The sequence below is a fragment of the Neolamprologus brichardi genome, chromosome 23, assembly GCF_056152115.1.
Source record: "Neolamprologus brichardi isolate AB-2024 chromosome 23, ASM5615211v1, whole genome shotgun sequence".
Classification (NCBI taxonomy): domain Eukaryota; kingdom Metazoa; phylum Chordata; class Actinopteri; order Cichliformes; family Cichlidae; genus Neolamprologus; species Neolamprologus brichardi.
The window spans coordinates 19872265-19887953 of record NC_142125.1 but is presented as its reverse complement, the minus strand read 5'-3'; the positions used below and the strand labels follow the sequence as shown (position 1 = coordinate 19887953).

The 15689-nt window shown below is 40.0% G+C and overlaps 2 protein-coding genes across 3 annotated transcripts; both read left to right on the top strand.

Moving 5' to 3' along the window:
- The first annotated feature begins 432 nt into the window (after positions 1–432).
- LOC102790878 (pyrin-like) lies at positions 433–4855 on the top strand. Of its 2 annotated transcripts, none has more exons than XR_004843924.2 (3): positions 433–1376; positions 1583–1682; positions 2080–2193. XR_004843924.2 is itself a non-coding variant. In XM_035911788.2 (3 exons), exon 3 carries the CDS (start codon positions 2277–2279, stop codon positions 3204–3206), a length of 930 nt encoding a protein of 309 aa, XP_035767681.2. In that variant the 5' UTR covers positions 433–1376; positions 1583–1682; positions 2275–2276; the 3' UTR covers positions 3207–4855. The 2 variants fall into 2 exon arrangements, 1 of the variants encoding a protein (XP_035767681.2); XM_035911788.2 differs by lacking the exon at positions 2080–2193 and adding an exon at positions 2275–4855.
- Positions 4856–11034: 6179 nt separating this feature from the next.
- Positions 11035–12810, top strand: LOC118454869 (E3 ubiquitin-protein ligase TRIM21-like). Its single transcript, XM_035911806.2, has one exon. The coding sequence runs from the start codon at positions 11044–11046 to the stop codon at positions 12808–12810; it is 1767 nt and encodes a 588-aa protein (XP_035767699.2). The 5' UTR covers positions 11035–11043.
- The last annotated feature ends 2879 nt before the right edge of the window (positions 12811–15689 follow it).

Below are 15689 nucleotides of genomic sequence, written 5' to 3'. Positions count from 1 at the left end.
AGGTGATTATGTTTTGATGAGCTACTAATCAGCTCTCTTTTTCTCATTTTTGTGCTAAGCAGGCCTGACAGAGTGAATTAACAGCGCTGTAAAAATTTCCGTGAGAACAAATATAAGGTGAGCTTTTCCAGATTACAATGGGCTGAGGAAAAGGCTACCTGTGGGGACCTGATCAGGTTGTAAGTCCCTGTCTAAAAGGATTGCAGCGAGTCAATCCAGTCCAAGAGCATAAAGAACTCTTTTCCTAAAAAACCAAAAAATAAATAAAACAAATGAATGAGCTCATGTTGCTGAGGGTGGAGAATCTGATTATTTGCGTGGGAGTCTCCACTATCAGCAATATCTGGTGTGAATGCGTGTGAGTGAATGTGTGTGACTGGACTGACGATGTGGACTAGAGGTTGGACTGACTGGACACTGGGGCTGCTAATTTTGGGTTGTTGATGTTTGCTTGAAGAAAATTCTGTTTTGTTGACTGGGTTTAGATTATGGTATATTTTGTTGGGAGAATGTCAAATGCTAAAGGGGAGGACATTTTTAATATTACTCATGTTACCATTAACCAAAGCAGGCCACTGTAGAAGTCAATTAAGAAGTACTCGTACGTATTTGTAACACTTTTGAGACAAATTTTGCTATAAAGGAAATTCCAGGTTTAGTGTTTCTAAGGTCTTTGTGCTCTCCAACATCTCAAGTAAAGATTTGAGGAAATGATTAGTTGCACAAATCATGAGAGAATCTGTTTGGTTTCTTGACATGATGGTGCAGCTTTAGAGCTGAACAACATTTGAGAAGTCAAAACAAACAGAAAATGTGACAGCAAAACTTTCCCTTCACGTTTGAAAAACAACCCAAACAAAGCTGCTCAACATGACTGAAATATCAAAGAAACACATGAAGTCTGTTTCCTGGCTGATAATCACATTAAAAGTCTCTGCTTAGCCACCAGCTCTCACCTGCTGACAGAGGCAGAACAAAACCTGAAAAACCAGAACTTCAGGATCAGAATTCGAAAAGTGAAACTGAAAGAACTTTAAAATCTGTTTCTTTTAAACAAGAATCAAACTGAGCTCATCCAGCCGTTCTCAACAGCACAGTAGAGATTCTGTCCAACACTGGTGAGTACAGACAATCACGATCACACTGTTTTAAAATCCAGATGTTCAGTCTCATCTCTTTATGACTTAGAATACTTCTGCATCAACACAGGATTACGGACTAGGAGTAAAAACAAACAAATATAAAGACAGTAAATGAAAGTAAATTTTTGTTTCACAGCAGTTTCAGTGCGGAAAATCTGTTTCTCCTCAAAGGAACCTTAAACTGAGCTCATCCAGCCTTTCTGAGCAGCACAGCAGAGCTTCTGTCCAACACTGGTGAGTACAGACGATCACGATCACACTGTTTTAAATTTAAACTCTCTCTGTGTCAGGAACAATAACTGTAACACTGCTGCAACTGGTGTGTTTCACATTTTCAAAAGTTCAAAGGATGACATAAGAGCTGATTTAATATCAGCACTGATCAGATTACATTTGTTGGACAGAGAAAAGACGTTTACAGTTAAAATCTCTAATTTCAGGGTCTGATAAGATCCCCACTTTGTGCCTGACACACCTGCAGGGAGAGGCGGAGATTCAACTGAGTCTATCAGATTTTTCTCAACAACACAACAAACAGCAGTGAGTGCAGCTGATCACGTTCATGTTTCAATGCTCTGTTCATGTCATGCTGACTCTTTTTGTTAGAGCCATCGTCTCCAAGCTTCTTCTTGTACATGGTCACCACAGCCATTTCCATCCTTTTGGCAAAATGCTCCACCATCTGTCCTTCCTCGTTTCTCTCATTAACACCATACCTGCCCAACACCTGATAACCTCTGCCTCCTTCACCTACATGTCAATTAAAGTCTGCTCTAAACACCACTCTCCTCCCCACTGAGGACACTCTCTGCCACTTTATCCAAGTTACTCCAGAATGTCTCTAACTGACATCGAACCTGCGGGGCACTCACGCTGACAGCATTCAACATCACCCATTTGATTTCTTGTTTCAAACTAATGATCCTGTCTAACACAGATGGCTGGTATTGTCCTCATATGGATCTAAGAGTAAAAAAAACCCTGTGAAACTGAGTGTTGGTCGTGTTTAACATGACCATCCACCAATGGAAGAGGAGACATGAGACAGAAGGAAGTAAAAGCAGAACAAGTCCACTTTAAATATGAGTAAAACTGAATTGTGCATAAAATAATTTCATTTTCTTTCTTTCAGACATGTCTGCTGCCAGCTGTCTTCTATCTGAAGATCAGTTTCTGTGCTCCATCTGTCTGGATGTCTTCACTGATCCAGTCTCCACACCATGTGGACACAACTTCTGCAAAAACTGCATCAGTCAACACTGGGATATCAGTGACAGGTGTCAGTGTCCTGTGTGTAAAAATGTGTTTGAGATCAGAAATGAGCTGGGGGAAATCTCTGAGCGGATGAAGAGAAGCTCTGAGGTGGAGCAGCTCTCACTCTCTAAAGACCACCTCCACCTCATTCAAAGCTTCTCATGCCTACAAGTTGCTCCAACCAGCAATGACTGGACAGAGCTCAGTTTCCATCCACTATCATATGAGCTGTTTGAGGCTGAGCTGAAGAGGGTCCAGCAGTATGCAGTGGATATGACTCTTGATCCTGATACAGCACATCCTAAACTCATCCTGTCTGATGATGGGAAACAAGTACACTGTGGTGATAAAAGGAAGCAACATCCAGACAACCCAGAGACATTTTTTAAAGGTGTTTGTGTTTTAGCAAAGCAGAGTCTCTCTTCAGGCAGATTATACTTTGAAATTCAGGTTAAAGAAAAGACCAAATGGTTTTTAGGGGTGGTCAGAGAGTCAATCAACAGGAAGGAAGACCCCAATCCGAGTCCTGCGAATGGTTACTGGACAGTAATTTTAGGTAAAAATAGTTTTTTAGCTCTTGACAACCTTCCAGTCCATCTTCCTCTTCACGGTCCTGAGAAGGTGGGGGTGTTTGTGGATTATGAGGAGGGTCTGGTCTCCTTTTATGACGTAGATCACGCAGCTCTTATCTACTCCTTTACTGGCTGCTCCTTTACTGGGAAACTCTACCCATTCTTCTGTCCCGGTAATAATGATGATGGTAACAACTCAGCGCCGCTGATCATCTGTCCTGTCAATCAGCAGGTCTGATCTTTTTACATTAGGAAATTGGATCAATTATAGGTTAAGCTCATTATTTTAACTAACACAAAGAAGAAGTCCTATAAACAGAACTTGGCAAACTGCACCTTCTGAAGATTATGAGATTCACTCAGAAGCTGCAGAAGTTGAATGTTAGTTGATATCTATTTATTTTTTTAATCCGTTTGCAAGTTGAAGAAAATGATCCATTTGAGGAAATACAGTGTGAGTAAATAGAAACTCTCCTTTTCTTTTTTTTTTTTCAATGTTTAAAGGCACACATATGAGTACAAATGTTAACATTTTATTATTTTAATGGACCTGGTGTTATATCAATATCAAAGTCAGGATGGAGACACTGTTCCTCTGTTCTACTACAACACACTTGTTCATAATCACATAAATATAAATCTGAACTTTTATCGTCTCCTTTGATGATCATCAGCTGCTGAACTTTAGTCATCTTACCTCTGAAGTGACAGGAGAATGAGCTGCTGTTTTGAATCAATAATATTATTTTAACTATCATACACGTCATAAATGCATTTGTACCATGATTTTTATGTTTAGTTTCAAGACTGCGATACTTGATCAGAACATAATGACACCCACGGCCCGCGAACACCTTCAACTCGTCCTTTTTCCTTCTCAACCCTGCCATTCGTTCATGATGCAAATGTAAAGTTGTGGTATTGGTACTTAAACATTTAGCTAGCTAAGTCTTAAATCATTACTCTTTCTCTCTGGTGTTCAGCCTAAATGTAAATGTTAATGCAGCAGTTGGAGTAAAAATCCAGCAGAGGGCGCTCTGAGCCAGGGCAGCACTGTCACTGCTGTGCATTATTTAAACCATTAAACTCATGCGTGCATTTGATTAATGATTATTCAGGTCATCAGAGCTGTTGTTGTGTTTCACTCTGAATAAGATGATGCCCTCTAAATTAAAAGCATAATAAAGTTTAACATTAGTTTAGACATTAGTTTTGTTTCAGTGGAGAATAATGAAATAGTTGCTGTAATTCTTTTCTGCTGTTGCTGTTAGCTAGGGTTGCCAACTCCCTGAGAAATAAATAAGGGACACCTCGTGGCCAGGGCCAGGTGACCCAGTTGTCTTCACCCTTCCCAGTGTGGTGAATTTTTTAGCTCTTTTTTTTGTGTGTGAAATTATTTTTTTAACCATTTGACTTGTGCTGTCAGCTCATTGGTCACAAAGCAGGAGCGGGGCTGGGAATTATGTTTTCAAACAAAGCGTTAATTACATTAAAACTTATAGACTACTTTTGATTCTCACTGTATTACGGGACAAAGTGCGTCCCTTTTCAGCTCAATACGGGACGTGTACTTTTGTTTCTAAATACGGGACGATTCCGTTTTTTAAGGGACGGTTGGCAACCCTACTGTTAGCGCTCTCATTTGTCACTGAGGCCCTGACTGTTAAATACACTGAATGAAATAGCACCTCAGTAAATACTGTGTGTATAATAAGTGGTGAAACGCAGTGCTGTCTGAGAGTCGATGCTGAGTTTGTCTCAAAGCTGTTTCAGTTCATTTTAAATGCTGTCATCGATGTTCTGACACCCCGAAAGATGAAAACCAAACCAATAACTCTGTTAATCTCTTATTGTGTAAAACTTAATTAATAAAATATTTCCACATAATCTAATTCAGTTTCTCTTGTTTAATACTAACAATTATATTGGTGTTTTGTGGGGAAAAAAGAAAAATTAAAAGAAGAAATTCATGGTCTTTGGTTAGATTAAAAGTCTTTGACAGTCAAAATTATCATACACTTACAAGAGGCAGTTTGTAGTAGATGTATATATCTGATAGATACATCAGAGAGAAGAACCATAGAATCTTACTCGTCTTCCTCACTTTTCTCATGGTCAAGTTTGATTTGGCTCCGCCATTATAATGCCCCAAACCGAGAGCTCTCTCTGCAGTAGAGTACCATTTCATGTTTTTGTTACAGAGCACAGTGGCGTCTTTGTGTAGCTCATCTGTGTAGCCAATTAAAACAAACAAACAAACATAGATAACGTTTTATTTCATAGTGTAATCTTCAAGGCTTTTTCTGTAGCACAGTCTCCTTTGATTCATCTGCTAGTTATATTCACAATATTCATTCATTCATTTTGTCTATAGGATTCACTAGCAGTATGGCTTCTTCACCTGTCCCTCTTCTACTTTCCTGCTCAGTGTGTCAGATGCTTGCTACTCCTTGACTTCCTTTAGTAATAACAATACTTGTGATAAATATAACCTGTTTGCAGCTCTGCAGGCCAGGATCACTGATTTGGAGTCCTGGCTTCACAGCCTTGAAATACCTGTAGCTAGCCAGGCTCCTGTAGTCGGTGCAGTTGAAGGTAGCATAGCAACCATTAGATCTCCCACAGCAGGGTGACAGTGAGGAGGAAGCGTGGTCTAAACAGAAACCACTGGAACACCACTATCTATCTGTCTATTGCTCTACTAATTTTGCCCCGCTCTGCTACACACCCACAAACAGCCAAAATAGGCTACACTGAGGGTAACCTAACACTACTGGCTAAGGGTAAACATAACTTCCATAAAATTACAATTCACATCAGCAGTAATGACACCTGGTTACAACAATCACTAAAAATTTATATTGAATCCTGTGTAATTTTGCCAAAACAATGTCGGACTTGGTTGGTTTTCCTGGTCCCCTTCCCAGAGTGACATGTTTAGCCGCATGGTCTCCTTAAATTGCTGGCTGTCTGAGTAGTGTCCAGAAAACAACGTGGGCTTTATAGATAATTGGCAAACTTTCTGGAGGAAACGTGGTCTTGTTGGGAGAGACAGTATCCGTCCTACTCTGGGTGCAGCAGCTCTCATTTCTACAAATCTGGCCAAATTTATTAAACCCCCCAAAATGTGACAATCCAGAGTTAGGACCAGGAGGCAGAGTTGCAGTTTTACACACCTCTCTGCAGCTTCTCTCCTCCTGTTATCAACTCATCCCCTTAGAGACTATGTATGCTCAAAAAAGAAAAATAAACAAACCAAAAATCATCAATAAATGAGTTAAACATAAAAATCTCAAAGAACAATATATTTGCACCAAAGACTAAAACAGTAAAATGGGATTATCAAACATTAGGTCTCCCTCTTCTAAGTGTCTGTTAGTACATGAATTAATAAGTAATTAACAAAGTGATTTACTCTGCCTGACAGAAACCTGGGTACAGCAGGATAATTATGTTAGCTTAAATGAATCAATACCCCTGAGTCATACTAATTCTCAGAATCCTCGAAGTGCAGGCCGAGGAGGGGGTGTGGCAGCAATCTTCCACTCTAAGATATTAATCAACCACGAGACCCACACAGAGTTTAAATTTATTTGAAAGCCTGACACCCAGCCTTGACCACCCTTTCTGGAAAACTCAAAAGTCTGATTTCTTCTTTGGAACCAGCTTCCGGTGTGAAATCAGGAGACAGACACCATCCCTACCTTTAAGATTAGGCTCAAAACTTTCCTTTTTGATAAAGCATATAGTTAGGGCTGGATCAGGTGACCCTGAATCCTCCCTTAATTACGCTGTAATAGGTCTGTGCTGCTGGGGGATTCCCATGATGTGCGAAATGTTTCTTCTTCAGTCACCTTTTTCACTCAGTATGTGTTTATACACCTCTGCATTTAATTATTAGTTATTATAAATCTCTGGCTCTCTTCCTCAGCATGTCTTTGTCCAGTCTTCCTCCCCTCACCCCCAACTGGTCACGGCACATGACCGCACCTCCCTGAGCCTGGTTCTGCTGGAGGTTTCTTCCTGTTAAAAGGGAGTTTTTCCTTCCTCCTGTCGCCAAAACACTTGCTCACATCGGGGTCATATGATTGTTGGGGTTTTCTCTGTTTTCTTTGACTTATTGTAGGGTCTTTATATTACGATATAAAGCACGTTGAGGCAACGTTTGTTGTGATTTGGCACTGTATATTTGAAACTGAATTGAAAAGTAATATTTTCTAGTGTTTGTTTGTTTTTTCTAAGTTGGAAAAAGGGACACAGTCCAAATCATATTTTTTAGAAATGTAAGAGGAAACTGAATAGTGTAACATTCTTGATGCACACCAATACAGCCCATAACACAAATATAAAAAACACATTAGACAATATAACCTGTTCCCGTACAATTACAGTGTATTTACAACATAAGATGGAGAATTTCTGTTTGTTGTTGTTGTTGTTTCCACTAAAACCTGAAATTAATTAATAAATTATTTAAATACTACTTAAAAATTACTCAGACCCTACATAAAATGACTAATAGTATAATTTCTGTTTGCTTTCCTCTAAAATACTCAGAAGTTACGTACTACTTAAAATTGCTTATTCACTCCTTCTAATGGACAGAACACAGAGAGTCAGGATTATACAGTAGAAGTCATTATTAGCCCCTATTTTCAGTGTATAAACCACTAAGTTTTTCTAGGTACAAACAAGTACATTGTAGTTTCAAGTAAAATACATGGAAATTCCACTTGATTCTAGGGAAATTAAACCCTTTGTCATTGAGCGTATTATAAAGTGTTACCTTACCCACCACCTGTCAGAGGTGGAGCAACACCTGAAAGACGAGGGCTTCAGTGTCAGAGGCAAGACCTGAAACTTAAAGCGAGAGCTGCTGCTCAGCAAATCTGTTTCTCCTCAAAGGAACCTTAAACTGAGCTCATCCAGCCTTTCTGAGCAGCACAGCAGAGCTTCTGTCCAACACTGGTGAGTACAGATATCATGATCACGCTGTTTAAAACTGAAACGCTCTCTGTGTCAGGAACAATAACTGTAACACTGCTGCAGCTGGTGTGTTTTACATTTTTTCTAAATTATGAAATAAGAGTTGATTTAATAGCAGCACTGATCAGATTACATTTGTTGGACAGAGAAAAGATGTTTACAGTTAAAATCTCTAATTTCAGGGTCTGATAAGCTCCCCACTTTGTGCCTGACACACCTGCAGGGAGAGGCAGAGATTCAACTGAGTCTATCAGATTTTCCTCAACAACACAGCAGAGTCTCTACAAACAGCAGTGAGTGCAGCTGATCACATTCAACACTCTATTCATTTCATGCTGATTCGTCACAGTCACACTGGTTCCAATAGAAACGTGATCATTCATCTACGGATCGACTGTGCAAACATTTAGCTCTGTCACTTCTTTGGACTTTGGAAGTGAATTACATTTGGACTTCAGTCTGCCTGCTTTATTACTGCTTACTCATCACTTCCTGTACTCATTGTTTCTATTTGTTTTAGCTGTTTTGCAATAAAAGCAAAGCAGCGGATTCATTTTATTGTGAAGAAGTGAGAGGAAGTACAGTGTGTACAGTAGCTCTGCATGATTCAGTTTAAAATGATCCTTTATTTGATCTGGGCTTAAATTTGTAATGTCATAGTTTTGAGATGTGGAAACAGCATCACACCACATGCCAAACCCTAACGATGATCAGATTACAGTCCCCAAACACTAACCTGACCCTAACCTTAAAGTCCCCCCCAAAAAGGCTTTTTATTTAACCCCCCAAACAAATGTGGTTAAATCAAGGGTGTAGATTTGGTTTTGGCATTGGTGGGGACGGATGATTCAACCACCGACCCCTGTCCTGTTTCTTTTTTTTCCTTTTTGTCTTTGTTTCTTGATAAAAAAGGAGAAATATACTTCCCTGCATATGCTATTCTACATGATTTTCAACCATTTAAACTTAAAATTCATAGTTTTGTTAAATTTAAGTCTAAGTCTAAGTCTAAGTATTTTAGAGTTTAGTTTACTTCAGCCATATTCCATATAAATCAGGTATCATACAAAAATAAAAATAGCTTCAAATACAATCATGACAATAAAAGAATATGACTTTAAGGACTTAACAACATTACTTCAGTTATAGTACACCAACATCTCTTATATACATTAGCACTAAGGGAACACTGAATGACCTGCTGGGTTTTGTCCATCTAAGATTACCACAAAGTAAAAGATCTCTCGGCAAAATTATGCAACATTTTAGGCACTATTGCCCCGATTAAGGGAGTGAGCTGGGATGTTTTATTCTAAACATGAGCTACTGTTACAGCAACAGACATGGACTACTGGTGTCCCACACAACAACTCAATGTCCACTATGTGAAGGGGCCACACACATGCCTTCTCCTCTCGTTAACTGAGATAAACTGCTGGCACATTTGTTTTACATCTATACTGTGAGAGCACTGAAGCTTCTTTCAGCCTCAGCTGAGGATACTGGGATGATGGGATGATGATAATAAATACTATTTAATCTACAGCACCAAATCATCAGTCAGTCACCTGTGACCTCACCTCTGTCTGAGCTACAACATGGCAGAGCTGCCTCTGTCACCTGATAAATAACAATGAGACATTCCAAATACATGCAGTCACACATGTGCTTCAAATACAGTCATGAACCATCAAGTCATCATCCAATTTCACCTGTGATCTTGTGTCACCATTACTCTCTGAGCTCTGTGTTGGTTCTTCTGTCACCTGACAAATAGGACATACATGACAATAAGAATAAAATGTGTAGCTGCTTCAGTGTTTCTGTCAATTTGTGCAAATCTTGACACATCAGTAATGTTTGTAGTGTGAGTGCATTTTTAAAACAATTTGTGCAACTGCACTACAAGGTGGAATATTTGCAAAATCATGGCTACTTCATGATATTTTGTCTCAAAAATTAACCCTATGAATATGTCAGTACCATTAGAATGAAATTATTGTGTCACCAACATTTTAACGTTAGACATATAATTTTAACAGCCTCTGTAAACTAATATCCTGGCTTGCTCAAAGCTGCCGTTTTCTCTGACAGAGACTGAGATAACTAATAGTGCTGCATGTTGTGCAGTTAGTTTCCAAAACACGTTATTAATGGTTGCATACAATTTTAGACTGATGTGGGCCAAAGCCTAGCATAGCCTGTAACATTATTATGACGGACACATTTTATGAGTTAATTTGGCTTTAAGTGACTTACAGGTTTCTTTGAAAAATACTTTCTTATATCCAGGTTCTTCCTCTTTGCTGCCGTCCTCCTCTCCTCCTCGCAGCGCAGGCTTGCCGCTGCTAAAACTAAACAGAGCTCCCTGGAAGGCACAGCCAATCACATTGGCCATATTTGTCACATGAGGTAGGACTCCAGTAGAGAACGTAATTTAACTCTTTCTGCACCGCTGGGTGAATGAGACGCTGACAGTTTTTCTTTAGTCGAAGAGATCAAATTATTGGTGGGGACAATTCAATAATCGCTGGATATTGGTGGGGACATGTCCCTTCCGTCCATGCCAAATCTACGCCCTTGGGTTAAATTATACAGCAAAATCGAAATCTTGGGCCCGTAAAAGAGGTCAAAGTAACAGAACACTATTCAAAAGCTGACAACAAACAGCTCAATACCTAAACAAAACTTAAATAGTGCACACACAAAAAGAGGTAGAACACACAAAACCTTATTGAAACTAACATAACAAATTAGAGTTGTGGTATGACCCAATTTGCAGGTCTCCATATATGCTTGCTCCGCCCCTATTCCACCTCTTAGCTCATCAGCCAAGGGTCTGGGAGCAACTGCCACTAAGGTAACTCAGAAAACACAGAAAGATTAAATCATAAATATAACAGTAAAAACTAAAATGTGCAAACTTATTTTAGAATACAGTATTATGTGATTGTATGAGTTAATTAATTCTAAACCAAAAGCCTGTAAATCCTATATTTAAAGAAAGAAAAATATAAGTGTAGTGTTATGTGAATTAATAAATTTAAAAATGAACGAATTTTCTTTTCTTTCTCACTCAGAGTGCAGACATGTCTGCTGCCAGCTGTCTTCTATCTGAAGATCAGTTTCTGTGCTCCATCTGTCTGAATGTCTTCGCTGATCCAGTCTCCACACCATGTGGACACAACTTCTGCAAAAACTGCATCAGTCAACACTGGGATATCAGTGACAGGTGTCAGTGTCCTGTGTGTAAAAAGGTGTTTGAGACCAGACCTGAGCTGCATATCAAGACTTTCATCTCTGACGTGGTTTCTCAGTTCAGACGTGAAGCTCAGCAGAAAGTCAGCAGCAGCAGCTCAGAGCAACAAGCTGCCAAACCAGGAGAAGTTCCCTGTGACATCTGCACTGGAACCAAACTGAAGGCTATGAAGTCCTGCCTGGTGTGTCTGGTCTCCTACTGTCAGACTCACCTGGAGCCTCATCTGACAGCTTCACGTCTGAAAAGACATCAGCTGATTGATCCTGAGGAGAACCTGGAAGGCAGGATGTGTATGAAGCATGATAAACCTCTGGAGCTGTTCTGTAAGACCGATCAGACATGTGTCTGCGTGCTCTGCTCTGTTTTTGACCACAAGACTCACGAGTTTGTTCCTTTGAGAGAAGAATATGAAGGAAAGAAGGCAGAAATGGAGGAGACTGAGGCTGAAACTCAACAGATGATCCAGAAAAGACGACTGAAGATTCAGGAGATCAAAGAGTCAGTGAAGATGAGTAAAGATGCTGCAGACAGAGAGAAAGAAGAAGGTGTTCAGGTCTTCACTGCTCTGAAGGAGTCTGTTGACAGACGCCTGAACGAGCTCATAAAGGAGATTGAAGAGAAACAGGAAACAACAGAGAAACAGGCTGAAGTTTTCATCACAGATCTGGAACAGGAAATCTCTGAGCTGATGAAGAGAAGCTCTGAGGTGGAGCAGCTCTCACGCTCTAAAGATCACCTCCACCTTCTCCAAAGATTCTCATCCCTGAAAGCTGCTCCAACCACCAAGGACTGGACAGAGGTCAGTATCCATCCACCATCATATGAGGGGACTGTGGTGAGAGCTGTGGTGAGAGCTGTGGATCAGCTGAAGGAGATATTCAGTAAAGACATGAAGAAGTTGTTTTATGCTGAGCTGAAGAGGGTCCAGCAATATGCAGTGGATGTGACTCTTGATCCTGATACAGTAAATCACCATCTCATCCTGTCTGATGATGGAAAGCAAGTACACTGTGGTGAAGAGGAGAATGATTTTCCAGATAACCCAAAGAGATTTTCTGAAGAGCTTGTCGTTTTAGGAAAGCAGAGTCTCTCGTCAGGCAGATTTTATTTTGAAGTTCAGGTTAAAGAAAAGACTGAATGGGCTTTAGGAGTAGTCAGAGAATCAGTCAACAGGAAACAAGAAATCACACCGAGTCCTGAGAAAGGTTACTGGACTGTAGGAGTATATGAAAACATTTGTGTGGCTCTTGAAGATCCTGAAGTCCATCTCCTGCTTCAGTCTTATCCTGAGAAGGTGGGGGTGTTTGTGGATTATGAGGAGGGTCTGGTCTCCTTTTATGATGTAGATCACGCAGTTCTTGTCTACTCCTTTACTGGCTGCTCCTTCACCGGGAAACTCTACCCATTCTTCTGTCCCGGGGTCAATGATGATGATGATAACTCTGCACCTCTGATCATATGTCCTGTCAATCAGTCAGTCAAATCTTTTTCCATGGGGAATGTGGATCAATCAAAGTTTAAGCCAAGCCAGAGAAGAAGTCCTAATAACAGAACCCAGCAAAATGCACCTGATGAAGACCACAAGATTCAGTCATAAGCTGCAGAACAAGCTGAGCTTTAGTTGATTCCTGCTTTTAAACTGTTCCCAAGATTAAGAAAATTATCCATTTGAGGAAGGAAGTCCAGTCTGTGTAAATAGAAACTCTCCTTTTCTTTCCTTTTAATGTTTAAAGGCACAGATATTAAAGCATATACCGTCCATGGACATGAGTACAAATGTTAGAATTTCATTATTTTCCTGGTGTGAAATATCAAAAACAGGATGGAGAAACTGTTCTCTTGTTTTAACATGTACAACACACTTGTTCACAATGAAATGAATAAATACCCGAACTTTTATCATCTTGTTTGATCGTTTCTTTGATGATGATCAGCTCCAGAGCTTCAGTCTTCATTTCACTTCAGGTTTACAATGGCTCACTTCAGAATTAGCCATTGTAAACCTTTAGAGAGATGCAAGTCATAAATACATTTGTAAGAAGTTCTTTTTTAGTTTGTTTGTTTTGGTTTTTTTGGAGCAGATTGAGATAATTGATCAGAAGATAATGACATCCTACTAACACCTTCAACTCATCCTTTTTCCTTCTCATCCCTGTGACTTGTTCACGGTGCACATGTAAAGTTTTGGTTTGGGTACTTAAGTTTTGATTCATTATTTTTCCTCTCTGATGTTCAGCCTGCATTAAGTAATTAGTAAATCTAAATACAGCACTTTGAGTGAAAATCCAACAGAGGGCGCTCTGAGCCAGGGCAGCTCTGTCTCTGCTGCTGTGCTTTATTTGAACCTTTTAAACTAGTGTGTGTGTTTGATTAGTGATTATTTAGCTCATCAGAGCTGCTTCAGTGTTTCACTCTGAGAGTTTATTTCAGCTTCACTGTGCAGCACATGTTGGCTTTATTTTGGAATTATTTTCTTTGCTCCCCTTTTCTCACTCTTTAAATAAAAATGCCCATGTTGCTGTTTGTGAGGCCACTGTGGAGCTCAGCTTCCTTTTCTCCCACAGTAGGAGTCACAGGATTAATCCCCTGAGGATCCCTCAGTTCTGGTTTGAGATTTTTCCCTTTTGTTAGTCTGTATTGTTAGGGACTGACAGCGTCATTGATATCAGCTGATATTCACCTTGTTGTCTACCTGGTTTTATTCTGCGTTGGAAGTTGTGTGAAGCATAATTGGTATAAGGAGTGGTGAGTTTAGCAGCTCTCTGTTTCAGTAAGGTGTTTGTAAAATGAGGCAGGATCCTCATGAGTCCAGCAAACCACCTCCCTCATGGTGTCAAAGCTTCTCAAATCTATAATAACTCTGAGTGTGTACAGATCAAATAGTTTTTTATTCAGTTAAATTCAGGTGCTGCTGAGATGTTTTCTTATGGCGTGCTACACAGTTTGAATCGTGTTCTTCCAGCTCCAAACCCTGCAGAACTAAACAGTCAAATTCAAGGAGGCCTACATGCTGGTTTTATATCAGCTAACAGGCTCAGGTGTTGTTTTAGACTGAAGTCTGCTTTAAAGCTCACAGAACAATGAAAATGTTTGGAAATAATTTTGCAGCCAGAAGAAATAAAAACAAAGAAATAAAGTTGCTTCCAAGGATCTTTATTTCTTATTGATGCTCATTAGAGAAATATCAGAGGAATTCATCAAATCCATCCAATATTTCAATGAAATCAATTTCTGTTCCTTTTGGAGTGAAAATGTTTGGGAGGTTTGAGATATTTCTAGATGTCGATGAGCAGTTGGAATCATGAAGACATAAAAATACTGTTGTTATGAACTGTAACAAATATGTAATGGCAGCAGACTCAGATGTAAGATTTACTGTTCATCTGAAGATATCTCAGGCTGTTCTTCATCTGTTTTGTGGCATGATCATTAAATAAGACTTTGTACTGTGAGGTATATTTTTAAAGGCTTGTCTTTGACTTTGTGCTTTGGCTTTTTAAAATCGTGTTTAGAACGAACTTCTCATTGTTGTTTGTAGCCTGCAAAGTAAAACATGTTTCACACTTCTGCTTCAAACGGTCTCCTGTATTCTGAAGGATCTTCCAGTGACGGTGGTGCTATTTTCCAGTGATCTGATTTGTCAATAGGTGTGCTCTTCTGCTCTGCAGCAGGTTAGGTCTGTGTCTTCATAGCTCTGAAGCAGGATTTGAGCCTTAGTGAGCTAACTTTAGGTTTAATCCTAAGTTTTCAGAGTACAGACCTGAGGCTACCATCAGCTTTGAGGAGGTAGCCAATATATCCTACTCCAGTGACTCCTTCTGTCAGTGCCAGGCTAAACTTTCAATACTATTTCTAAATCTGATCTGTCTGGTAAAGATTTTTTAAGCTTTTCCTCCAGTGGGTTTAGGAAGGTATCTGCCTCTATATTCCCTCCAGCACAGCTTGTACTGTAGTCACTGTATGTGGCGTCTCCTCGAGCATTCCTGATGGACTGAAAAGTCAGTCAGAGTGGTAAATAAACAGACAGATCTTTGCAACTGAGCTCCTCCTTTAGATGGAAACCCCTCTGAGGTGGATGTTTTTGGATCTAATGGGTCATATTGGTAGTTACAGCTGATCTACGGGGCCTTACTCTTTAGTTTACAAGCTCCACGGTGACACAGCATAAATATTTAAACACATCCCGTGGATCACTGGCTCCTAACGGAGCATTTCATACATGGATCAAAGCGAGGCGTGGGGGTGAGACTGCCCGAGTCTTCTTTCTGCCATCAGACCTTGAAGCGGTTGCACTGGCATCTCTCAGGCCCGCCTGTTTCATCAGTATGCACATGCTGCTGGAAATTAATTTGATTAAAGGCCCTCTGTTTGCACCTCCACCCGCCCGGCTCCTCCTGTTTAAAAGCCCTCATAGTGTATGATTAGCGCGCATTTCCCCAACCTGGCTGGGAGTGGCGGCTGGGTCGGGAGGTCGCG